The sequence below is a fragment of the Strongylocentrotus purpuratus genome, unplaced genomic scaffold (assembly GCF_000002235.5).
Source record: "Strongylocentrotus purpuratus isolate Spur 01 unplaced genomic scaffold, Spur_5.0 spur5_scaffold_21, whole genome shotgun sequence".
NCBI lineage: Eukaryota > Metazoa > Echinodermata > Echinoidea > Camarodonta > Strongylocentrotidae > Strongylocentrotus > Strongylocentrotus purpuratus.
The window spans coordinates 20,311,102-20,337,750 of record NW_022145607.1 but is presented as its reverse complement, the minus strand read 5'-3'; the positions used below and the strand labels follow the sequence as shown (position 1 = coordinate 20,337,750).

The following is a 26,649-nucleotide window of genomic DNA, read 5'->3' as shown; positions in this document are numbered from 1 at the left end:
AGAGGCGGCGGAGCGACTTCCAAAGTGTGGGGGGACACCAACAAAAAAGGGCACTTTCTGAAGAAAAGGGCACCTTCAAAGCGAAAACATACCATTTTTGATACATTGATAATATACCCCTATATTTTGATTACATTATCAGGGATAATTGTATTATTTGTTTCTCTATATAGATCATATAAGATATTGCTTAAGCATATATCATACTTTGCAGTTGGGTGTGCTGTTCTGAAAATTCATTGGCGGGCGAGCAAAGTGAGCGAGGAAAATTGTTAAGATTTGTGAGGTCGCAGTGCGAAAAATGACATCTTATAAAGAGGAAAAACCCAATCCTGATGGGGTTATAAGCACATTCTCATAAAGGAAAAGGGGCACTTGTCAAAGGAAAAGGGGCACCTCTCAGATTTGAATAGGGAAATTATCAGAGGTGAAGGGGCGCTTCTTGTACCTGAAAAGGGGCACTTCATAGAGATTTAAAAAAGGGCACTTATGAGAATGGAAAATGGACACTTATTGCAAAGGAAAAGGAGATCTTGTCGAAGGAAAAGGAGTACGTGTCAAAATAAAAAGGGCACTTATCAGAGGTGGAAAAGGGAAGGTGCACTTTTAAAAATTAATAAGGGCACATGTCAAAGTAAAGGGGGCACTTTTCTGATGTAAAAGGGGGCTCTCGGGAGCGCCGCCTCTGATGAGAGGGAGTTTTGAGCCCGCCCCCCCCCCACTCAGTGTTATTTAGGGTATGCATTATGCTCGTTCCCTCTTTTTGCGGAAAGCACCCCCTATCTGAGGACTGCCAACATTTCCGAACCCCCCTTTCGCGGGCTTTTTGGGCCGGGGGCTTTTCCTGCCTTGGAGACCCCCCTAAATCAGGAAAAATGCTCAATGTACCCCCTAAATTCGGAATAACTTCTCAGGAGTCCAAAGAGATGAGAGAAAAAAAAGAAAACACCCCCTTTTTAAAGAAATCTCCGGATGAAAGTCAAATACACCCCTTTTTTTTATAATTCTCGGGCCAGACTTTGTCGCACGAAAAGTACCCCTTTTGGCAACACGCATGCGGTCATTCCGACTGAGTGGGGGGGGGGGGGGGGGGGGGGGTGAGTTGTTGAGAGAGCTAGGGAGAGGAGACTGAGGGAGTCATCAACTCACTACCGGAAGTACTTCGTTGAGAAGGCAGCGCAGAGGTTATAACTACCACCACGGAGACACACGACTTCTGCTACATGAACTGACGATTTTGGAGAAAAATGGGTGACTTTTTGAGACAATTAGAAGAGGCTTCACATATTATATTGGTAAGATATTGACTCCGAGCATATTTATGGACTTTTTGTGCTTGATGTTCGTTTGTTGTTAGTGTTGACATGTTGAATTCGATTTACGCATGAGCTTTTGATGAGAATGAATGGCAGATTTGGCGCGCCGGTTTACGGTCACTTTGTGTGGCGTAAATATATGTAGACGAGCCGTAGCCAGGCTTGGCCAGACTGAATGAAGTGAAGTGCTGAAGAGGAGGATATGATCTAAACTGAAAATTATGTTGCTGTGGAACTTGATAATGAGTGTATAGTTTGTTACAGATAAGGGGCATAATCGTGATCCGAGTCCCCTCTCATTTCTCTACACAGCGCTAGCTTTATTGCGTCTGCGTGCGAGGGACTTCGATCCATCTCCGTAGACTTTGCATGCAAACGTGTGTGTACACTGTGAAAGAGAGGGGACTTTGATAACGATAAGGCCATTTGAGGGAAGATTTAAGGGATAATTTAAGGGTGTCTACAATCATTTTACAGGCATGACCAAAGCTCGTCGCTTGTGCATAAATCTCTTCTCGCACAGTCCTTACACATACCTTACACACGCTCGCCTTTGGAAAAACTATCGGTCTAGACTAAACATGTCAAGAATCCATAAAAATATTTCACAATATTACACAAATTATACAAAATCAGTCAAATTTACTGTTTTAGAATACATTTTTTACACGCTACAGAGTACAGACAGCTGCTAAAACTCAAATTAATGGGTCAAATTTGCCCGATGAACGATCTTGGTATCAATGTATGGGGAATGAGGTTAATAACGTGAACTGCATTGTGGGACAGGCTTTCAATGAATTTGGGAAAACAAACATGATAATGATTCCATAACATAACGATATCATAGCGAATCTTCGTTGGCTGTTACGCACGTAGAACTTTCCACATGTAGAACTTTCCGCGCTGAGCGCTTTACAGCGAGTTTACGCTCTCCCATTGGCCGAGCCGCTCAAACGGCTTTGAATTTAAGTAAGAGAGGGCCCGCTTTAGCAGAGAGCGCAATGGCAATGCCAATGCCAATACAAAATTTAAGGATGCTGAAAAAATCATACAAAATTGAAGATTTGACTGGAATATCATAATAATAATAATAAAACAGTGCTAAAAGTGCTTACCACCAAAGTCTCTAATCAAATGGAAAATCGCAAGTTTTTTCCTCGCAGTAATATGTAATAACGTTGAGCAAATGGTAGCCAGCAATATCCAATTAGAAGGTTCCTCTGGAAGGTGCCAATTTAGGAAAATGAGGCAGAGACTGGATGAACATGCGCTATAATGTAAGCTAAAGTTCTACGTACTACGGTACAATCGGACAGCTGCAGCACACCTCGCATGCATGCGTCGCATGATGTCATTTTCAGTGCCTGTGTTTTCATCTTCTCTTGGGTTCTTTCTCTTACTTCACCACCGTCGGGTTTTATTTTTATGACAAATGCAGCGATACAAAAATAAAGGAATCTGTCGCTTGGAAACAAAATAAGAGCCATTGTATATTCAGCTGCACACACCGCGCTATGTTCAGCATTTCAAGAGGGAACAAATGGTTTCTTTGATTGTTAACCCCTATCCTGTGTATTTTAGTTATCAGAATCGGGTCATATCCCCTTTTGAATGGTTTGACATGCCATTACATTTATATACACTAAACTCATTATAATTTGACAAATAATAGCTTTGCAATTATGTTCATTCTTTATGGGATGTCGTCTGCTTGGGCAGTATTGGTCCATATTGTGACGTCATTAAAACATTGTTATATTCTGGCGAATCTCTCGTATATCCCAGCTGCTATGGAGGTGGTTGTATTTGTATTTTTATAAATCACCCAATATGTAGTTGACCTAAAACTTGAACGACGGCCATCTGTTAGCTTACCAGTTTTTAGTGATAAATTAGTTGACATATTTGTGAATTTCTTTGAATTTCACCTTTTAGAACCAGGGGCAATTTTCCTAAAACAGATAATGACAACCAATTACAAAAGTTAAATAGACTGAGTTCAAAGATACAATGTTTATTTCACTATGCCAATACGATCAATTTAATAACTTTTTAATCTTAACAAGATCAACAGGAAAGATTGATTAAGAACATCAATGTGCACATTAAACAGTATTTTAAAGTAACTAAAAATATTGATGAGCAAATGAATAAATAAATCATGAATTTCACGAACATCGAAAGTCAGAAGGACTTGGCAAGTCTATCCCAAATCGAAATCGCACCTCACACACAAACCTTCCGCCACACTCTCGGCAGAACACAAACTTTCTGTTACCGGGACTCGAAAGGTTCGCGGTGGGAAGCTGGCCGGCTAGCTTTTTTATTGAATGCTTGTTTATTTCTCCATTTGACGATTTGTTTTCTTGATCCTTCAAAACATTTGTACGTACGTGCGTGCGCCACAGCACCATCTAGCGATCGCATGAAAGTATGTTTGCTATAGCCTATAGACTAGTACCAACGGGCGCATTTTCACGGCAAACACTTCCACATCAAGAAATGCATACACTAAATACTAGCTAGTAGAGAGCTTGTGCGCGGCAATTGTTTCGTGATTCATGTATTTTTTCTGTCCTAATATTTTATGGGTGCATTTTCAGGGCAAACACTTACGCCTTGCGGTCTAGTTGTAGATGATTATGGGCGCAATTGGTGGTTTTATGAGCGAAAATTTGCTCCCTGTGCCCGCTTAATCGAGGGCTTGTCCATAGTCAATTAATCAATCAATCAATCTATCCTAATCTGATCTCCAATTTCTTTTTGTTCAGGCGCCTCCTCACACTGTGAATCAGGAGCAGAGACAGGCAGCTGAGCACACTATTCTAGCGTTCAGAAGAGCATCAAATCCACTGCAAGCTTGCCAATTCATTTTGGGTGAGTATGGGATAACGAAAGGTGGTATGATGAAAATAATGTTGGTTTGTAATCTTTGAAGGCTGCCATATTTGAGCGAGGTTTGCGGTTACACCACATATTCTTTCGACAGGGTTGGTTGTCCCTGACAAGGGCCCACTCATGCTCTATCTCAATGTTTTTGTAGGTTGTATCCATCTTCTTCAGGACGAATGTGTATGGTTGGATAGGGTTTATGTTTGTTTATATACATAAAGTTAGACCAAGTTTTAAAAAAACACTTTACTTTATTCTAGTCTACTGATTTATGAATACCTAGGTGATAAGTTTGTTAGTAAGTACGGATTACTGAAACAAAATGAATTAAGCAAAATGAATCCAGTCATGAAATAAAAATTATAAATTAATTGATAAATATCTCTCTACAGACAGCTCTATGCCTACGTTATGATGGTTCATCCTCACAATTCAAGAACGGAATGTATTCATTAGGATTTTTTTTTTTAATCCCTCAAATATTGATATTATAATCTTCAAGATCATATGTGTATTGTGTGACACAGTCTTAACTCCAAGTGCATAACATGTACTACATGTAAGTTATAGGTGGGAGCATTGGTTTTGGCCTCTATTTCATTGCCTTTACAAACAATTTTTTTTTCTCCATCCACAGAACACAGCAATGTTGACTACATCTTGTTCCAGGCAGCCTCAACGGTCAAGGAAGCGGTCATCAGAGACTGGGCAATGCTTGACCATTCCCAGGTGGACAATGTCCGAAGCTTCCTCCTCAAATATGTCACTCACAAACCAGGGTAAGAAGAGATCTTTGTCCTTTTTCGAAGATGATAGACTAAGAATGGCATAGTATGATAATTTTACAGTAATTGTAGCCATCATATGGTTTAACTTTGTGCTCCATATCAAATTTTTGTTCCAGGGATCTTAGCCCCTTCGCACAAAACTGACCAACTTTGCCATTAATGGTAATTACCATGGAAACCTTGATTTTGATTGGCTGTTGAGCCCTGTGTCCATGGTAGTTGCCATTGATGGCTTGGCTATTGTAATACCATCAAAGGTAAATTTTATGCAACCGGGCTCTGGATCGCTATTATTAGGGCATCGACAGGTCTGCTTTAGCCACTTCTTAACATTTTGGAATTATTGGGGTTGATGTATCCCAAGCATCTGTTTTAAGGATCCTCCCTGGTTTAAAAGCATGTATATTAACTGGTGCAGTTTTAAGGATGTTCAAAGGTAACATTTTCTGTAACAGCCCATTTACAAGTAGCCCAAAGGAATTTGAATGAAGCTTATTATGCATGGTCTTATAATGTACCACCAGCATGAAAAGTTTAATTTGTCATTTCCAATGTCGATACCTGTTATAGATGATATTTAAAATTGATATACATATTATATAATATATCTTGTAAGTTTTATTTCTTTGTAATTTAATTCAATAAATGTGTTTAACTTAATAGGTGCCTCATTGGTGCTTCTTGGAGGTCCTGGCCTTTTATGAATTCTGTATTTATGATGTGTTTTTTTTGGAATGCCAAATAAATTGAATTGAATTGATGTGAATTGATTGAATTGATCTAAATGCATATCTTTTTCTTGTTTGTACAGATTACCCAGCTATGTGAGAGAGCAGATTCTACAAGCTGTAGCAGTAATCTTCAAACGCGGGACAGTGGAGAGCAAGGAGAACGGCAGGGAAGGTCTCTTTGCTGATATTTCACAGATCATCACAAGTGGAGATCCTTCCTTGGTAAGTTCTTTGTACTGGAGCAACGTTTCACAAAGCCTTTTTTCAATGACAAATGACAAAAATCAGTGATAAATCTGCTAATAACCAATCAGAAGCAAGGATTTCAGTAGCTTATAAGAAAGACTGTCAATGACAAGTTTTGTGAAACGCCCCCCTTGGTCATGCCCTGTATTTACAAGAAACAAAATATGTTGGTTCCTACGTGAGGATGATAGTTTTTGTTGTGGATTCATATTTAGCTGGAATGTGAAAAGTATGTATCAAATTTGTGTTGGTCCTCGAGCATGAGCCAATTTAGAGATGAATACCTTTGACTTTTTTGCTCCCCCCTTTAATCCATCCAATGCAAGAGAACAAACAAGAAGTTTAGATTTTTTTTATTGATGCAAAATATATGTTTGAAATACGATGTACATGCATTTACTAAACAAAGAGGGCCCAAGATAAAATAATATTGGATGCTACGATTGTGTCTCTGGATTACTCTAAATGGTCACAGCAAGTGAATTAAATGTCCCGCAGATGAATATTCTTGATGAATTGGGGTCCGTTGAGCATTTAATTTATTTGCTTTCTTTTTTAAATCTTAAAGGTATAGACCAGTTTTGGAAACACTCCCCTCTCAAAAAAATGAAATGAAAGCTCTCATTACCAATCATGTGAAACAATATGTTTTGACTTATACGTGATGATACAAATTTTGCCGGGAAACCGCCTACTAATTGATATTTTTGGTAAATTATTATATCTATCCGGTCCGGATAGATATGGCGCACGTGTCACATAGTCCCATATACATCTTTCTGTGTACAGTGTTTGTAACTTTATCAAGTTTGGGCCAAAGTTCGTATCATTTTGATGAGTCCAGACCTTGCATTACACACCAATACTTATATGCTAGATGATCAACCTTTTCTGATCGATTCCGCAACGTTTCTTTCACAGTGCAATCGCATGACCAGAATGGGTCTTTACCTTTAAATACTCTTGCTAAGGATGTATGAGTACCTATACTGTTCTAATCTACTGGTTTCTTTTTTGTCATGAATTTTTCAGCAAATGATAGCGTGTTCCATGTTGACTGCCCTCCTCAATGAATACTCTGGATCCACACGAACCAGTGACATCGGTCTCAGCTGGGAGTTTCACATACAATGCAAGCACATATTTGAGGTATTTTCTATCGTCATTTCATTTCTTTGAATATGATTTCAATTCAATGTAACACAAATTTACACAGAACCCATCCACCGTTATCTTAGGCTTAGTATTCAGTGGATTTCGTGAGGAAGGGTAAACGTGCAAACATTGAACTCGACGTAAACAAATTGTATTGATTGTCATATACAGCAAAAACAGAATATATGAACAAATTAAAAGCTAAATATCTATAAGGTCCTTGATCATAAGAGATGCAGTCAATTGACCAATCAATTACGTGATTAGCCTCTTTATAAGTGATAACAATACAAGTTGGATTTGCTTAATTGAAAAACAGCTGAAAGTCAAATAAGTTTTAAATGCTATATGGTAATAAAGAGATAAACATAGAATGTGCAGCAAGGTTTATGTCTGAAGGCTATGACATAATTTGGGGGTATACCTCACCACTTAAATGACCTAAATAAACTTAACCTTGACCTTAAACTGAATCTTTATACCTAATCGTTACCTAAACATTACTCTAAACTGAACCCTGACCCTGATACTACCCTGAAACCTAATACATTGTAGTGATACATGGTAGTGTATTCTGCAGTTAATCTCATTAAATCATGTCAGCACCAGATTGACATTTTAAATGGAATATTGGGCTCTTGGGCTGGTTATGCGTTCTGCTCCATGGAAAGAGTTAGTGAGTGGTAGTAACATGAAAAGCATTCTTCTTAAAAATAATTTTTATTTTCTTTTGTTCTAGATACATGACCTAAAGAAGGTGTTCATGTATGCTGTCCAAATCCTGCACCAAATGATGTCTACAGAGGGGCCTCTGAGTGGTGACACAGCCAAGGTCTTCAGCCGGTTCCTCAGTATATGTGAACAGGTCCTGAGCTGGGAGTTCGCTCTCGTTAGACATATCCTTTCACATCAGTCAAGACTAATTTGTTATGTCCATATCACAATTATTCACTAAGGTTTGGTGTAATTATTTATGTAGGATCCGCAGTATACATGTCATAAACAAGTCCTGAGTTGGTAGTTCACACTTCTTTGACATTTCCTTTCAAGTCTGCCTAGACAAATAATCTTTTGACCATATCGCAGTTATTCACTAAGGTACGGTGTAATTATTTAGGTAGGATTTTTAGTATACATGTTGTGAACAAGTCCTGAGTCGGTAGTTCACATTTGTTGGACTGTTCCTTTCACATACTGCAGACTATTATGACCATATCAAAGTTATTCACCAAGGATTGCTGTAGTTATCTAGGTAGGGTGTTACGCAGATTCTTTAATATATGTGAACAGGTCATGAGCTGAGAGTTCGCCCTTGGTAGACATATCCTTTTGTACCAGTCCATAGTCAAACAGACTAATGTGTCATGACCATATCACAATTACTCACACTGAGGTTGGAGGTAATTATTTAGAGAGATTTCTGGGTATGTGTGAACAGGTGATTAGCTGGCCTGCTGTAGGCAGTGATCCTGGCATCCTTCCACATCAGTACTTACTGACACAGGCCTGTTTGTTATGACCATGTCACCATGATTCACCATTTGATGAATCATGCTGAACTTTTCAGCAAGTAACAACAAAAATAATGTTGAAAGCTATTGACAAACCTGTTTCAACATGGTGTGTATTGTGGTGCCAAGTTGGAGACCAGCACGGCTCCATAAAATTCATTCAATTATTAAAACTATAACAAAAAAACTCTTGGATGTATGTCAGGAAACTTCTGATTATCTGCCATCATGATATCTATCCAGCTACTAATCTATCCATTTAAAAAAAATCACATTTCCTTGTTTCTTGTTTTTTGGGGTGTTTTGAGGGGAGTTTTATTAACATAAATATTCACTTTCCCTTTTCAAAGGCTACAATTAATATCCTCTGAAATTAGATTTACTTTGATTGAGTCAAGGTGGTTTAGACACTGTGAAAGTCTGTGATGATGGATTAAACATTCGGATTGACAGATTTTGTCAGTGTTGTATAATCTTTTTGTAATTCATATGATGATGATAGTTTTGTTCAATGCAGTTGTACGATATACTTTCCTTGACTTTCCAATGTTCACCGGCGAGACGTCGTGTTGGGTCATTCCAGCCAGTGGACACACCCCCTCTGAGACCCGATGGTAAATGGAGAGACCCCCTTCTAGACCATGGACTTCTAGACCTGTTCTTCAAGGTAAACTGGTTCTCAATACAGGTTAAAGATAAAGACCAGTTATGGTCATGCGATTGCATCGTGAAAGAAACGTTGTGGAATCGATTAGAAAAGGTTGATCATCTAGCATAGAAGTATTGGTGTGTACTGCAAGGTTCTGGAATCATCAAAATGATAAGAAATTTGGCCCAGTCTTGGTAAAGTCACAAGCACTTTACACAGAAAGATGTATATGGGACTATGCGATACGTGTGTGACACGTGCGCGGCGATATCTATCAGGTCCAAATAGATATAATAATTTACCAAATATATCAATTAGTTGGCGGTTTCTAGGCAACATTTTTATCATCACGTATTAGTCAAAACATATTCTTTCACATGATTGGTAATAAGAGCTTCCATTTCATTTTTTGAGATGGGGGCATTTCCATAACTGGTCTTTACCTTTAAGGCTAAACATCCAACATCAATTTGAAATTAGCTCTTCATTATTCATGTGGAAAAGAGGTGAAGCATCTTATGTCATCATAAATCGCATCCTAAGCCGTATTTAGAAAAATGGCACTTATTGATAATTTGATACAACTTGGAAATGGGTAAAGGATGTTTACACTTTGCTTCACCTAAAGCGAATACTCATCCAGATTTTATTCAAACAAAATATACTGCCTCTGTTAATATTAGACATTGGGTAGATGCCAGTCATCTTTTCATGAGCTCTTGTCTTCTCCTTCATTTAAAATCCATTCCATCAGATCTTTCAAATCCTTCGTAGGAAACAACCAAAACAAAAACAAGCTGAAAACAGCTAAACATATTCTCTTCCCCTTCTTTTGTCGCTCACTTTCTAATTCCTCCCCAGCCAAGTTTGTGTACATGAAGATCTTTATATCTTATGGGACGTTGCAAGAAATTTGCAATTGATTGCAAGTTGCAAAATTTGCAACTGATATTTGCAACTGATTGCAACTGAACTTTCTTGCAACGCCCCACTAGTCTCCTAAGTTTCCAAGGATTTTGTTACGATTAAAGTTTAAACAATTAAATTAGGTTAACTAGATCTAGCTTTTATTGTTGCAAGAAAGTTGAGTTACTTTCAATTGCAAATTTGTAATTAATCATGAGATTGATTTTGGAGATTTGCAATTGATTGCAACTTTCTTGCGAAGCCCCATTAGATTGATAATCCTTTACTTTTTTTCAGATTCATGCAAGGACTCGGTTAAATCCTGATTCCTGTCACCTCGCCATGCAGAGCCTATCCCAGCTAGCTACCCTCGATGGACCCGTCTTTGCTGACCGCAAGGCCAAGAGTGACTACCTGGCTCATTTCATCCGATGTCTGCTCCAGGCTCTCAATGGGTAAGTTCTTGACCCTTGTTCAGTAGGGCACTCCGTTGAGAAATGTCTTCTACATGTAGGAACATCCTCTGGGACATTCTTTGGGCGCTACGTAAATATTTTGTGTTGCAATTTTATGGTCTCTAAAGATCTTTCCACAAGGTTATTTTTGTTTCCCTTCTAGAGTCTCAATGGTTAAGGTCTCCCTTTTCAAGGATGTCTTCTTGAATTGTCCTTGAGGATCGTTACATGGCTATTCTATTTTGCTATTTAATGTGAATTAATTATATTAAAGTGAATACTTTGCTGGTTAGCCCAATTTATGCAGCGACTCTTTGAGGGTCGTCCTAAGACAGGTTACCCCAGTCAGGGTGTATTCTAGCATATCTTGAGGATGTTCTTTGGTTGTTTGTGGCTATTTTAAGTTGCAAATTTATAATCTCTGTGGATCTTTGCATGAGACATTTTGTCTTTGTTGAATACAAAGTTTGAAAAATATTATCTTGTAGATAAGAAGACCAAGAATGATGTTATCAAGTCAACGATATGACGCAGGTGTAGTTTTGTGCATTAAAGGCTTTGAAGATTTTTGAAGCATACTTCTTTAGAAATGATGTATGGTCAACATTGAATTAGGTTCTAGGGTTATGAAATAGTATTATTTAAATAATATTGTCAGTTTTGAGCCAGAGGGCCGTTAACTCATGTCATGAATACAAAAAGTTACCACCCTTCTGCTCCAATGGTTTTCATTTGAACTTGATGAAATGTCCATAACATTCAACAATCTCTCTCTCTCTCGTTCTCTGTATCATTCAGTTCTGAGGTCCAGGACCATGAAGCCTTGGGTTTCGCCAGCATCCTCAATCACCTCGTCACCAAGTTCCCTATCGATCTGATCGCCAGTCAACCTGCAGGTCTTCTCAACTCCTTCGTGGATTCACTCAAAAGCTTCACGTGCCTGTGCGGCCGCCAAGCAGCGCTGGAAGAAGCGGTAAGTCCTCTTTGTGAGTTTGTTTGTTCGCTTGTTTGTTTGTTTGTCTTTGACTCTGTTTGTTGGTTGTCCGTCTTTGACTCTATCGATTGGTTGTTATATTTATTTGATTGCCAGAATGTTTAAGTATGGTTGTTTAGATATTGTGTTGCCTTTGTATTTTCCTTGCTGAGTAGTACTGCTTTGAAACCTGGACAAAGTGATATGTTTAGGGCTCAGAAAGAAGATTGTGTCACTTTCTCATGATGTCAAATGTAATGAAAGCTTGTGTGCAAATACTCCATATCTTACTTTTTAAAGCCTATCTGCACTAGTTTGGCCAGGAGGGATTAGACCTCCCTGCGTGGTCACTGGCAGGTGGCTATCTCATCAAATCAGCTCTCAATTAACAAAAGAAAAAGGGGACCATGGGGGGATTAACGGGTACCGCTTAGGCATTGTTGGCTATATAGAGGGCACAAGTAGCTACAAAAAGTGCAGTCCCGCTTTAAACAAGCACTACAAGTATCCTAATAAGTAAAGACACCACCCTGGAGAGGTTGTTGTTGATGTTCAGTGTTTGAACAAGCAAGCAAGTTGAAGAAGGCCTCCAAAAAAGAAGGAGTAGAAGTGACCCCTCTAGACTGGTGACCTTCCTAGACAGGTTTTATGTATCGTTGGAATGAGGAAAACAGTAGAAGTGACCTGAACCCATTTCCTACACTAACAGGATGGTTACCTTATTGGCCAATGGCCCGAATTCACAAAGGAGGTTTAAATTTAACCCATGGTTTAAACCCTCATTTACCTAACCCATGGTTTAAAATAAGCGCAAATTGAGGCGTACCTTGCCTTGCGCGCGTCTAATATTGGACCTCTGACTTGTGTCACGCTTATTTTGCACTAATTTGAAACCATGGGTTAAATTTAAACCTCCTTTGTGAATTCCGGCCAATGGGTTTATAAAGAAGTGGCATCTCACATGTTTGAACTGTCTATTCATACAATATTGCTCAATGTTTGGTTATGTTCTTAATAGCTAGAAGTGACTTGTTTTTCATGAAATATGAAATCAACTTGGGTGTTATAATTTTATTTTTGAAGAGGTGAAGAGGTGTGCAAAGTGGAAGTTCAATCTGTGTGTATTTTTCTTTGTTTACTTTGCCTTTTCTGTAGGAATGCATTCCTTTGACTGCATTGCTATTGTATACATTGTGTTATGGCATCATATCTGTGTGTGAGTGAGGGAATTATTGATTATTATGAGAATAGAGTGATGTGGAAGGTAAATAAAAAAAACACCTTTGGCAGTGATTATGAAAATCACAATGTACTTTGAGAGGTTTTTGGTATAGCTCCCTCTAGTGTTGAAAATAATATGACGGGAGATTTTGTGCTGTCATTTTCTTTTATCTTTTATTTGCTAATGTTAATTCATGTAGAGTCTTTCTTTCAGTCTTTAGTTAATAAATGTCTGATGCATGTACAGTACTTTTTCTGTGGCAACATAATTGATTTCACTTTGTGACATCAACCTCCACCTTACAACCCCTTTGCTCTCTCTCTCTCTCTTTTTTTTCTCTCTCTCTCTCTCTCTCTGTCTCTCTGTTTCTCTCTCTCCCCCTCACTCCTCTCTCTTTCTCCTTGTCTTGCTTTCTACTTTTGTTATTTAAATCTGCCCTCCTTCATTTTCCCTGTCCTTCTTTGTTTAGTTTTTTTTTCTCCATTCCTTTGAAGGAAAAAAAAAAAAAAAAATCATCTCACAATTTCCTCTCTCCTCTCTTTCTTTTGTCATTCCATCTCTATCTCTCCTTCTCTGACATTCTCTCTCCCCCTTCTCTCTCCCCCTTCTCTCTCCCCCTTCTCTCTCCCTCCCTCCCTTCTCTGTCATTCACTATAACCCCCAAATACTTGTCAGAAGTGGTTCCACTTATTGGTTGGACAGAGTGGCGTTTAAGCCAATCCCTGGTATTAGGGTGTATTAGCAATGACCCGTAGCATGTCACACAAGTTGAAGAAGAATGTCCAGGTTCACACTTGCCTAGCCTTCTTTACTTTTTGGTCTTTGATGTAAATCAGCACAAATATTCTGAACATTATGAATATAACCAAGAAACAAACAATGGAGTGATATTTGTAAGTCATGCTTGTAGTTACTTTTTCTTCTTGTGTCTGCCAGTGCCCCCAGTGGACGAAAAAGAAGAAGATATGAACGCCAAGAGGGAACGCCCCCCCCCCTTTAAAAAAATGAATACGGTAAATGAAATAAGTTCAGCACACCAAGCTATGATTTCTTTTTTTTTTTAAATATCTCTACTTTAGGATGTATTATAAGTTTTTAAATAATTTAGCCGTGTTCCTTATTAGTTTGATATTTATAACCACAAGTTACATATTTATCGTTTGACGAATAATCAAAAATTGAATATTCAATTTGACGTATCTGTCACCCCTTCAACAGACTATAAAAAAACCAATAAGAGCTCTTGTGAACAGTTACATATTTTGAAAAATTCCAGTCTATGCTTTGGACAGATACCATGAAATATAGGACTAAAGTGTGTTATGATTGGTAAAACAAACTCTATTGCATTTTCCCTGCAAGCTAGGTTAATGACAGGACCTACTTAATGGCTTGATTGATATTCCCTGAAAAGGATAAAAATCCAACCTACTTTAAAAACAGGTGCGTTGTTATCATACACAGGTGTATGAGGGGACAAACAATAGCTAGCTTGTTCCTACCGTGTTAGCACTGAAAACAGCCGCTAACCTCAACCATATTAAAGAGAAAATTGAGTTCTCTCAAAGGTCAGACAAATTTGTGAGCTTTTTCTTTTTCTTTAAATGCATGTGGAAGAAAATTATAGTAGTGGTGTCGCATGAAAAGGATTTCTCTTGAATGATATCTTCCAATCATAAGTTGTTTTTGTTGTTTTTGTTTTTTACCTAGAATTGATTTTGAATTTTGAATTTCCTTAATTTTGGGGTCTATAGTCCCATGAACCCACATCTGTGTGCAGGGATTTTCATTGTTTGTGATCTTTAGGACAATTTTAGTTGACCTTTCATGATTTACCATACCTCATAATGTCACATTACACAACTGTTCTCATTCATTAAGCTACATGTACATGATTTAAACTCCTTTATCAAGAACTGTTATATCATTTTGTTCACAATGCAATCACACAAAACCAGAACTCAACTTTAACTTCAAGTGCTCTCCTGCAGGTTCTACCAGTCCTGCCAACGATTATCCCCCTTGGGTCACCTGTCTACCTGAGCGCTTAGGCTGCTGCTAATCACACCTCATAAGATGGGAGCAAATTGCTAGAACAACAGTCCCACACATGCGTTTCCCTGCCGGGCATCTTACCAATGGGTTGGGTTGCAGTTACACTAACCCCTTAGCCCAACAGTGTAGATCATTGTTTGCCCTCGATGTAATCACATCCTCTTGGCCCCATTCAGACCACAATGTACCAAAACCGTATAGCTGTATGATAAGTAATTGATTTTCTCCTTGTCTGAACATCAGTATTATAACATTGTACATCTAACGAAACATCTTGAATGAAACGTTGTATAGTGAAATACAAGTTTATTTATCATTTCAAACACGAACTTGATAAAAAATCAGGGGGTCCTATTCTTTTCTAAACATTGTATCATATGAAAACCATGTAAGTGGGCGGGGCTCATTCATTGTGAACGCCACTGGTGATTGGCCAGCTTATTTGTCTTCTCAACTAGTTTCTTTATACATGTACATGCACAACAATCTGTATACATGTATGTTGTTGGCAACAAACTTGTTATCCAATGTAAGCTTCCCTTTTGCTAAACAATGATTCTACATATAAATATATATAAATATAAATATACATGTACAATGTTTCTTTATACAAGTTTGTGTGTAAATGTCCTCTGGATTGAACAGGCTATTATTGCTGCAGTAATCTGGTGGTGGGCGGCCTGAGGGCTCTGTTCTTGTGACGTCCTTGTCAATCCTATCACAAACCCCCTTTTTTCTCCCTCTCCCTCTCCCTCTCCTTGGGCGCTATGAAGTGACCCACTGTGCTCACTTGACTTGTCAGGGTTAAAACCTCTTCTTTTTCTGCTCCAGTTGCACCAGCAAGTGATGAAATATGGCTTGTTTTAAAGGTACAATTACTGATTTCTTTTTGTCTTCACCTGTATGAAGTTTCAAATTAGTCTCTCTGAAAGTAGACCACTATAACATGGTGGAGCATGGGTAACAATTAAGCCAGGACAAGTTCATCAAAAGAACCGAAATTGAGGGGAAAAACAAAACACTTGGCTCCTCTAAAGATTTTTTGTTGTCGTATAAAAGAAAGAAAGAGAAGAGCTTTGAAAAGAAAAATTGTCCCAACTGTTTAATATCACCTTGTAATTGTGAAGAGTAATGTATTTTGGCACCTGTTGAGTGATAGTGATCTAAAAAAAGGAATGTGATAATTGAATATTATGTAATAAATTATCAATTACCTGTAGCTCATGTCTGGCAATAAATCTTGTCATATCATTATCATCCAAGATTTTGTGTTGGTGCTCGAACGTAAGTTATGACTCCAGTCTTTATCAAATTGCTTGACTTAAATTGTAAACTTAAATTGTAAATTTAAGTTTGAAAATTCAGTTTATTTTGTCTATCTCTCTCTGTTCCTTCTTTCCCTCCTTTTTTTTCTTTCTCTCTCTCTTCTCTTTCTCTTCTTTTCCTCTTTTTCTCTCTTTCACTTTCTCTCCCTTTCGCTTTCTCTCCCTCACACTCTTTCTCTTTCTCTCCTTCACACTCTTTCTCTTTCTGTTCTCAAACTCATTATCACTCTCTTTCATCCTCATGTATTTCCATCTCTTTCTCATCTTTCTCATATTTTCTATGGCTTGGAAAGACTGTATATACAATTTCTCGCTATTCTAACTCTTATTGATAAAGCAAAATTAAAACATTTGAAATTTTGTCTGTGTTTGTAAAAATCTTTCATGTACATATACAAGTCAATGGAACAAAGAAACAAAGTGAGAAAAATGATTTGATGATTTAGAAAATAAGTTTATTTACAATCGATGACTAATATTTAGAATCATACACATCACAAATGCACGCTTCATAATATTCCTGTTAAATACAGATAAAGATATAAAGCAGGCCTGATAAAAACCCGATTTAAATCGGTTTCCCGATTTTTTTTATTTTTCCCGATTTTTTCCCGATTTTTTTTTTTCCCGATTTAATTTTTTTTTTTTTTTTTTTTTTTTTTTTTTTTTTTTTTACCAGATTTTTTTTTTTCCCTTTTTTATCCTGATTTTCCTGATTCCCCCCTTATTTTCTCTATTCTTCCCTATTTTGCCCTATTTTTTTCTCCCAATTTTCTTACTCGAAAGGGGGGAATGTTGTTAGATGCCGTTTTTTCCCCGCGAATCGCCTTTTTTTTTTTTACTCAAGGGGGGCGTGGTTGAGGGGAAAACAAAAAACCTATTTTTTTTTTAGTGCTCACTATCACCCCTGATAAAGGCATACATGTACATGTCTAGAGGTGAACTTCATATATTCTTGAGTAATGTAAATGCACCAACAATGACCCCCCCCCCCCCACAAAAAAATGTAGGGTAATATCTAACTACAAATCGATTGGGCAATAGTATTTACCCCAGAAGGACATAACACAATGCACTCCAATCACAAATACATTTGAATGAGATTTATTTCATTGTAACAGGAAACAATAATCCTTTAGCCTGAAACTTCTATTTCTTTCCATTTTTTTTCGTGAAAATAGTTCCTTTGCTTTATAATAGTCATTATCATTATATTGTGTTTATTAGCCTAGGTCTAAGTGGTTTGAATTTGAATTTAAGTACAATAACTAACCCTTTACCCTAGATGTAAAACCTGAATCTAGACCATATGTCTAGTGAGAGAAGACATATATTTTCTAATCTCACAAAAGAAGTTGATGCATAATTGCAATTTATTGCATATCAATTATCAAATTATCAACTCATTTATTGACAACTTTACACTATATAGATCATTGAGTCAATTCTGATATCTTTTCAAGCCTACTTCAGTTGGAAATTATGGCAATCACATTGATTTTGTTATTATTATTTATTAACCTAACAAACATGGTCAAATTTTTTTTCTTCTAATACACAGTTTGAAATTACAACAGTATCCACCGCCATTTTTTCATGCAGCTACAGACAGCATACATGTTTCTTTGGTGAAAATACAAATATTTGCTTGAAAATAAATATTTACATCACTAACAACAGAATGCACCAGAAAAAAATAAACATGCTATCAAAACATCATCACATTAAATAAAAAGAAATTGCAAAGATATGCAGAGGTACGAGAACATGTTTATATATGCTTACCCCCTCCTGTTCCAAATGTTATTGTACATCAATATTTATGTACTAGTATAGAAATTGTGACCTCTGTTCATAACCAAGTTCAGTGACCTCAAAGAGTACATTAACCCCTACACTCTTCAATGATGATGATAATAATGGTACAGCCCATACATGTAGCCTACCTACCACCTCCTCCAAAGTACTAGAGCAAATATGGTAACTGCAATACTGCATGTAGCTGTAAATGAAGTCATAAACCTGTTGGAATCAGAACAGCTGTGTGAGTCCACTTGTAAAATATCACCAATTAGGGAAAAAATAAATTCCATGAAATTTGACCAAACACCACTTATTCATTTGAATTAGCAACCCCACTGGATATAGGAGTATTCGTTCAAGAAGTCGAAAAACGTTGCAGTACATGTATGTGCAATCGTGCATAAACAAATATTGAATTTCTTAATCGGAACAATGTGGCTTGTAATTGAATTAGTTAGCCTGATAAGTGGTCACTGAATACATTACTGTAAAACCAATCATGTTATAAATAAATAGTCCTATAAATCATACAGACAGAATGACATTTCAAAATCATTACTGAAGAGGGGAAATTGAAATTTCTTTTGTATGAACCAATAATAATCAAATAAACAGGGGTAAGAAACTCACTACTAAACCCTTGGATCCAGACATGATCAATTTGACAAATTGATTTGGTATTTACTAGAACTCTAGAATGGCTAAATTATATGTTGTATGTTGTTTAAAGAAAAATATGATATATAAAAGAAGCTTATTTATATAATAGCACGTTTACTACAATTTTGTGGTACAGTTTTGCAAGGTATTTGTAATCAGTCTACACCAAAGATATATTCTGCCCAAATACAACACATTTAACATTTTTCATGACTTCTAATAATTCTGTTGAGGTATTTCTTTATCTAATCTTCTATTCAAAAATCCATTCCAAAATAAAAACAAAATACAAGCCTTCAACCATCCCGTCAAATGAAATGGATGACTTGATGCATCAGTCTGTCAGCTCAATTAAATAGACAGATGTTGTAATACCCATGATTGAAAGAACAAGATGAGATAATTGAAACCTTGGGGACTTCACAGAATCAAAATGATGGTGCCAAGGAGACTGGTAGGAGGAGTGATTTGGAGATGTTGATGGAGGTCATTGGACCATTAAGGAATTAACTCCCCCACTTTATAATCTGATTATATCTGGCCAGTAATAAGAGACTGCTGAAGATGCGCAGCATTTTATTATATCATGATACTGATATCACGGTTTCATGATGTAATAGCATTAAAATTGGAGATAGAATTGGCGATAGAATACGAATGTAGACAAAGAAGAACGAACATGTTTTTGACATTTTTCTAGCATAACCTATTTGTGCAAGGGAGAAATAGTAGTAAGAAATAAACACTGAGTACCTATGTCATTTCCAAGTTCTAAGAAACACCTTATTTCATTCAACAATAAACTTAGAGGTAGGCAGCTTGGTGAATAAAATTAATGAAAATACATTGTTGATTTTTGTAGAAATGAAAGGAAACAATTCAAGATTACAAGAAATTCATAAAATACAGGTAGAAACTACTAATAGACCATTTTCGTAACGCATGTAATATCTCTGCCATTTGACCACTGTCTATAAAGCATCACCAACTACACATTCCTGCATTTCAAAATTCAATGTTGAGAATACATCTTCAAGTGGTGTTGCTCAGTTCCCCAAAATACTAAAACTTTCATCAGAAACTCAAAAATTTTCTTACAAACAATTTAAACACAAACAAAACGCTAAGTTTTTGTAGTGGTGTATATTAATAAAGTTTCCACCAAGTTAGAGGACAATTCCAGTATTTTCATATTGAATATAACTCAAGATAATTGTTAATTTCTGATTTTCCATTTCATACTTGTATAACGGAGCAATGTAAATTTACATCTTCATGTATTTCTCAGGTAGGTTTTGATCATGAACAAACATTATACAAGGGTTTGTTTATTGCCCTTTTCTCCCTCTTCCCCTTCGATGTTCTCGTAAATGTTGTCCCCATCATCCAAAGGAACATCAGAATACACAGTCCCATTGCCGACTTGATCAAGTGGGCCAGTGTCCATGTACACCAACCTAGCCTGTTTGACCTCGTTAGGCGGAAGGGGTAATGTCCGAACATAGCAACCCTCCGTGACATCGGGTTGGGAAGACATAGCGAGGGGGGCATGATTGCATAACGGTTTCTCATGCCTTACGTTATGCCCCCATGTTTTGTTGATGCAACACATGGGCGACCGCGGATGTTGGTAATGAGGCTCCAACGAGTCGGTCCTCGCCGGTGGGTGTGGCCTTGGTGAAGGGGGAACAAGGAGCTGCGAGTTGAAGTGGGCGGGGCGCGCACCAGGACGGACTTTCTGGTAGTGACCCACCTCGGGATGGTAGTAGTTTCCAATGGCTTTGGAGGATGTGGTGGCCAGGCAGTCATTGGTGCTGTAGTCTGAGGACACGATAGTCTCGGCGGTGGAGATGACGGGCATGCTGTCTACTGGGCTGTTGGAGGAGTGATTAGCGGAGTGAACCACCACATGTAGCGTCGCTTGCACTTGCTGCCTCTGTTGATCACTTCCACCACGTTCGCTCTCGGGCAACTCGTATACATTCAACGTGTCGCGGGAGGTTCTCAGAGTGCTGCATCCCTGCGAGTGTGTGTAATGAAATTCAGATTTTGTGGTGGCACCATGATGGCAGTGAGCGTGAGAATTCTTAGCTTTCTTCCTTTTACAGCCACAAATAACTGGTGCGTAGATAGCCAGAAGAATGAGCAAGAAAAGAGACATTAGAACACAAACAATTAACAGCCAGATCGGCCAGAGCCTCCATTTGCTAGGATGCTTATTGATTAAAATGTCAGTGTCATGGGCAGTAGGAAGCTCTGTCTTTGTCACGGTGGCTGTTGGCTTTCCAAGAACATTGCCATTCAGACTCACCACTGTGGTGCTATTTGATACCGTCCAACCATTGTTAGACAACTCGCACACAATCTCGACATCGATATCACTGTAGAGAATCGACAAGTCAGTTACGCGAAGGGTACGCCCGTTATTCTCCAAGATATATCCAAAAGTTTCGGGGCGGATAGGATCATGGTTGACATACCAGGTGAAGTTGTTCACATCGCGACTGAAGTTGGTGCTCGGTCCGCACGTAAAGCTCAGTTCAATCATGTCCCGGGATCGAGGCTGGCCTCCAGTCAACGGAAGCGTTCCGCTTTCAAACTCCTGCCAGACTTTCTGAAAGTTGGAGTCGATCTGAACAGGTGGAGGGGCTGCCATGGCAACAGGATCAACGGTACAGTTCCGTGGCAGCAAAAGAGCTTCACCCTCCGCTCTGCAGTAATAGTTTGATAGATTATCCCGCAGCGTAACAACGGTTCTGTGTTTAGCAACAATCTCATAATTCCAAGACATTTCAGAATGAAGTCTTTGATCTCCTTTGTACCACGCCAGCTGTACCGCAGGTGAACCTTCACTTGAGCGACATATCAATTCCACCTCATCCCCTGGCAACAATAATCCATGTCTTTTCCGTACCTCACAGATAGGGTACTCATCAGGTGGAGCGATAAGAACTTGGAGAACTGCTGGATCGGAGGTCAAAGTATCCTTATGAGATGGTGCGTAACAAGCGCATTGATATTCTCCATCGTCCCATGAAGAAACATTCACAATGCGCAGAGTAAAATCACCTGCTGATGCGTTCCCAGCAATCGAATATCGCTCACTGACTTCGGAAGGGATGCGTGGCATGAAATCAGCATTCCGGAAGAAATACGTCTGCATGTCCTTGCGGTACCAATACACATTGCATATTCCAGGTTGTTGCAAGATACAGGGTAATCGCGCTTCCCCACCCTCGCGAATACTTTGGTCATTGGGCGATATACGAATAGATTCTAGTTGTCCAGTAACCATGGAAACACAGTTTGTCAGCATAAGAGTAACAGCAAGAGAGTACGTAAAACAAAGGAGATCCATTGTTTATTATGAGGCCTACCTGGGTACTGTTAAAATAACAAGTAAATATTCTAGTTCGAAATGTCACAGAGGATTGCTGTTTCAAATTTCTTCAGAAAATATCTGGAAAAAAAGAACAAGCCAGTGGATAAGCTTGAAAAGTGGTCACGCTCCTTCCCTTGTTTGCATGGCGAAGCATATAATCTTTCCTTGTTTTTCCTCTGATAGTACAAGCTTTATGTAGGGGTAATCCAGGTCACGCGATTCAGCTTGGTGATAACTGCTTCACAGGACAGACCATCATATAAACTCCATGCCTGAATAAAGTAAACAGAGAGAGAGAGAGAGAGAGAGAGGGAGAGTTATGGCCATGTTTCACTTATCTGTTTTTATCTTTGCACAGTAATGATTTTTGGTTCCCAAACGAACACATGCCCAACTTCTCAAATATCTGCTGGGCATGGGGAAGGAAATTGAAGATATCGGTATGTTATCTTATGCCTCAGAAAAGTTTTGGTTGGTTGAAGTCGTGAAGGGGATGATAGTGACATCTGCTAACTGACAATGACAGATAAGAGCTGTATTTGAATGTGTTACAGAAAATATACACATTAATAGTGCTCATCTAAATGTAATTTCATATTTATTTTTCAATAATTTCTGTGATCTTTTCCACTTTCACTGATAACTGTAAATTGTAAATATTAAGGATAATTTTTAATGTAACTTTGATATCAACTTGTAGGCCTAAATGGTTATCAAACAAGTTTGTTTCACCTGTATCATTTACAAATTCATACTTGCTTTTACTTACAAAAAGAAAGAAAATTACTTGATGACTATTTAAAAATATAAATGAATCTATGTAGGGTGCAAAACTATCTCATACTCTAAGTTTATCTACATAATTAGTTATTCCTTTAATAATGTTTTATTACATTTGTTTGAATGGGAGTAATGAACAGCTTCATTACCTTCTATTTCAACATAAAAAATAAATAGACCGATCTTTTGTTAGCTACTATTTAAAGTAATTGATTTACGTAATACAGTCAATATCTATTTAAAACAATTTTCAGGATATATTGTCTATTAAAAGCAATTGATTTACGAAATACATGCTTATAATGTAACGGGTGAAGTGAACATCAAGCAGGCGTGAGTGATTATATACATTTAGATCCAAGAGTCTGACCGAAGTATTCCAAGAATGCTCTTACCATCAATCCATTCGACAGCTCTCTCTAATCAATGTAGAGGCAGGTCCTGCGTAGGGTAATCCTTTTTAGTTCGTAAGCCAGGGTTCAAGTTTGTGCCAGAGAGCTGGGAGCGAGAATGGATGGATACAGGGTGCGAGATGAGATGGGAGGAGATAATCAGGACCAGTAATCAGTCCCTGTGATGTGATTCTCCTGATGAAGTCCTGTTTCAAGTCTCGTCCTTTGGTAGAAATTAGAATTGAAAGTCATATGATTGATTTGCCGGGCTCCAAATAAAAGCAGAAGTCCCAAGTAGGCCTAGCCCCAAATATGGAAGATGCTTGTCAAAAACTCTACACTTCTAGAAGTTGAATAACAGAGAACCGCTCAACATAAAGTCTGAAGTTCTGAACGTAGAAAATACAGCCTGATTTTGGCTTAACTTGATTTGAAGCTGCTTCCCAAGAATATAAAATACGAGATGATCAGACGATGATGTTGTTGACATGTATTTTGCAAATTTTCATAGAAAACTTGCTTCCACAGCTCTGTTCATGATGATGGAGATGAACGAGATGCACAGTAAATCAGAGACAAAATAACACAGCAGCTGAAAGAAACTAATATTTGATACGCTTTTAAAAGATTCCAGTGATGTGTACAATCCAAGGCTGTTGTCTTGTAATGCTAATGAGTATTAATTGATGGTGGCTCCAGCTAAATCATCCATGAATTCACCAGAAACATCCAAACAAAAACCAAGTTCTCTTCTCCAGAAAGGGATAGACCTCAGGCCAAGAGAGAGCTGGAGAGAAACTCAAGTTGAATTCTTCGCCAGTCTAAAAATGTCAAGAGCAGATTTTCTGTCCCAATGGCTTTCGCATTTCCATGTACTATACAGATTATGTCCAATTGTGCTTCCCTTTTGCGACTAATCAGTTGATGCGCTGTCAAATCTATGATTGCAAATGCACATTGAAGCACTGCTGCACATGCTTATCATTCCCCCAGCTGAGAAGGTGTTTTCGAGATGTAAAATCGCAGAGAGGTAAATTTTACAACTTGTTTCCCCTGATTTGTTATGCAGCCTCCCTCAAGTTAGTGAGGGTAAATGTGTTTGAGAATAGGAGAAAAGTGCGAGTGGGAGGATTATGATGATAGAGTTTCCCAGACCCAGTATGCACTGGTGTGTATAGAAGCACTGTGTCCAGACAGTTTCCTGTGTTCTGATTGGCTAGTTGTGGAAACTTTCATCACTACTAAGCTCCTCCTCCTCTGGTTTGGTGTTATATGTTAGTCTACAGTGCAGACCCCTTTTGGGAATTCATGGTCTTGGGAACAGAAAATTAAGATTTGATCTGTTATTTATTGAATATTGTTTAGGATAACAATTGATTTTATGATGAAAAATTGTTCAGGATTTTTTTTTTTTTAAAGGTAGAATTGGAAAGAATTGAAGACTGTAGATAGATAATAGCACTGAAAGGTCATTACTTGTATTAAATAACCATAAGGCATGAATAATGACTTTCTGGATATATCATATTATGAAGGCATTGTCATACTTTCACAGACTATTTTCTTATTGATTGATACAATGGTTTATTACAAAATTCGATGTGCTTTGGTTTTTAGCCAAAAATCTATTCATTTAAAAATTAAACTGAATGTTATCATTATTTTGTTAAATTTGCAATGAAAATATATCTTTCAAAATCCTGAAATACAGAACTTATGAATTTCTGACTTGGTTAACTGCAAAATGTATGACTTTTTATTTAATTTACTTTACATGTACATGTACACTCACTCAAGTCAAGAGGATAATTTTAGTGTGTTTGGTAGAGCACTAACAGGGTATGCAAACACAGACTACTGGTGTGTCTGTCAAAGAAGTTGTGAATGGTGCAGTGTAATATGTGTGTGGTCTATGGGAGGAGAACTGAGGATTTAAAAAACAGCTGCCTACATTGGTATCTGTGCATCAAACTGTCAAAGAATTAGTGTTTTGTGGTCCAAATTGAGATATATTCTTCAATCAAACCTTCTCATCCTTTGTTGGTCAATTTATAGCAGGTGTGCTTGATGGAAGATACATTTGATGATGTAATTTCCATAGCCATAGGGCCAGGAAACAGGGGTTACATCTGAGGTCACGAAAGTTCAGGATTGAGAAGGATTGGATGAAAACACAAGTATTTATAGATTATCATAATGTTATGATAATTTACAGCTACAGTAGTTCTAAATATGTGAAATAAAGATGACATCAGCACATAATAAGGCCTGAGAGTGAGATGTGATTCTGTAAATGTTATTTTATCTTCCGATTTAAATGAAGCATCAAGACTAAAATGTCAATACTTTTATGATTTTCAATTATTTTATTCTCCTTAATGACCAACGATAGTTTGTCAGGACACTTGTAAACTAACAGAATTTGACAGTCTTTCAATTTGTCATCCATGGAATAACCCTGATGGAAAATGTGATTGCAAGTGCTCATTTCAATTTACATGTAAATGTCAAATAATACAGTACTGTTGGAAAGTGTCAATAATTTTTTCTCAGATACAAAGTAAATTCATTTTTTCTCAGATATGAAGGAAATTCATTTTGTCATAAATGAAAGGTCTGAAGCTGCAGACTAACTTAATATATCAATCTGCTAGGGGATTAGCCTATAATCTAGGCGGAGTGCCGAGCTTTTTTCTTTGCTGCTAGACTAACCCTAAGCAGAACGTCTGATACGGCGAGACTATAACGTGAGTCGCGAAGCGGCTCACCGCCTATAATCACTGGTGTAGCTTTAGTCGTTGTTTTTTTTATTATCGACCATGAATCCGTGGCAGTTTTTCGTACGAAAAAACCTCATGAATACGACCAGTGATTATAGGCGGTGAGCCGCTTCGCGACTCACGATTCGTAGTCTTGCCGTATCAGACGTTCTGCTTAGGGTTAGTCTAGCAGCAAAGAAAAAAGCTCGGCACTCCGCCTAGATTATAGGCTACTAGGGGATCTGTAATTACATGTCTCATCTAACACCTCTACCTCTAATCCTTACCCTATTACCAGGTGATAGTCTGGAGATGCAAACTCTCTTTTATTATAAACACTTCTTTCTCATGGAATATGGTCCATGATCTGGATGACAATTATAAAAAAAAGAGACCCACTTGAAAAAATTATCTTGGAAGATTGGAAAATTTGGAATCAACATAAAATATTCCTCTTTTCTTTCTTTTTATTCACCACTTGATATTTATAGCATTGCAGTAGTATTCTAAAGAGGATAGTGATTTTCTTTCAAAAAACTTTTTTGTAGATTACCAGTTGATTTTTTTTTAAAGCAGAATATAGTTCAAAAATATTTCAGGCTTTCAGCAGAATCATTGCTGCCTCAATTATTTCCCATTTCTGCCA

At 37.7% G+C, this 26,649-nt stretch overlaps 2 protein-coding genes across 2 annotated transcripts; one reads left to right on the top strand and one right to left on the bottom strand.

Moving 5' to 3' along the window:
* Positions 1-1,163: 1,163 nt before the first annotated feature.
* Positions 1,164-11,766, top strand: LOC115928287 (exportin-4-like). The gene is made up of 9 exons (XM_030995370.1): positions 1,164-1,295; positions 4,091-4,196; positions 4,849-4,990; positions 5,811-5,952; positions 7,009-7,125; positions 7,871-8,027; positions 9,197-9,309; positions 10,495-10,652; positions 11,451-11,766. The coding sequence occupies exons 1-9, from the start codon at positions 1,248-1,250 to the stop codon at positions 11,749-11,751; spliced, it is 1,284 nt and encodes a 427-aa protein (XP_030851230.1). The 5' UTR covers positions 1,164-1,247; the 3' UTR covers positions 11,752-11,766.
* A 6,672-nt stretch (positions 11,767-18,438) lies between these two features.
* Positions 18,439-24,395, bottom strand: LOC100892807. The gene is made up of 2 exons (XM_003723845.3): positions 23,248-24,395; positions 18,439-22,344 (listed from the first exon to the last, which is right to left on the bottom strand). The coding sequence occupies exon 2, from the start codon at positions 22,046-22,048 to the stop codon at positions 20,003-20,005; it is 2,046 nt and encodes a 681-aa protein (XP_003723893.2). The 5' UTR covers positions 22,049-22,344; positions 23,248-24,395; the 3' UTR covers positions 18,439-20,002.
* Positions 24,396-26,649: the final 2,254 nt, after the last annotated feature.

Bases quoted from the DNA above. Each gene is read 5' to 3' on its own strand.
- LOC115928287 (XM_030995370.1), top strand. From the start codon at position 1,248: ATGGGTGACTTTTTGAGACAATTAGAAGAGGCTTCACATATTATATTG. The intron at 8,028-9,196 runs ATATCCTTTCAC...TCCAATGTTCAC, and splicing joins GGAGTTCGCTCTCGTTAGAC to CGGCGAGACGTCGTGTTGGG. The intron at 9,310-10,494 runs GTAAACTGGTTC...ACTTTTTTTCAG, and splicing joins TTCTAGACCTGTTCTTCAAG to ATTCATGCAAGGACTCGGTT.
- LOC100892807 (XM_003723845.3), bottom strand. From the start codon at position 22,048: ATGGATCTCCTTTGTTTTACGTACTCTCTTGCTGTTACTCTTATGCTG.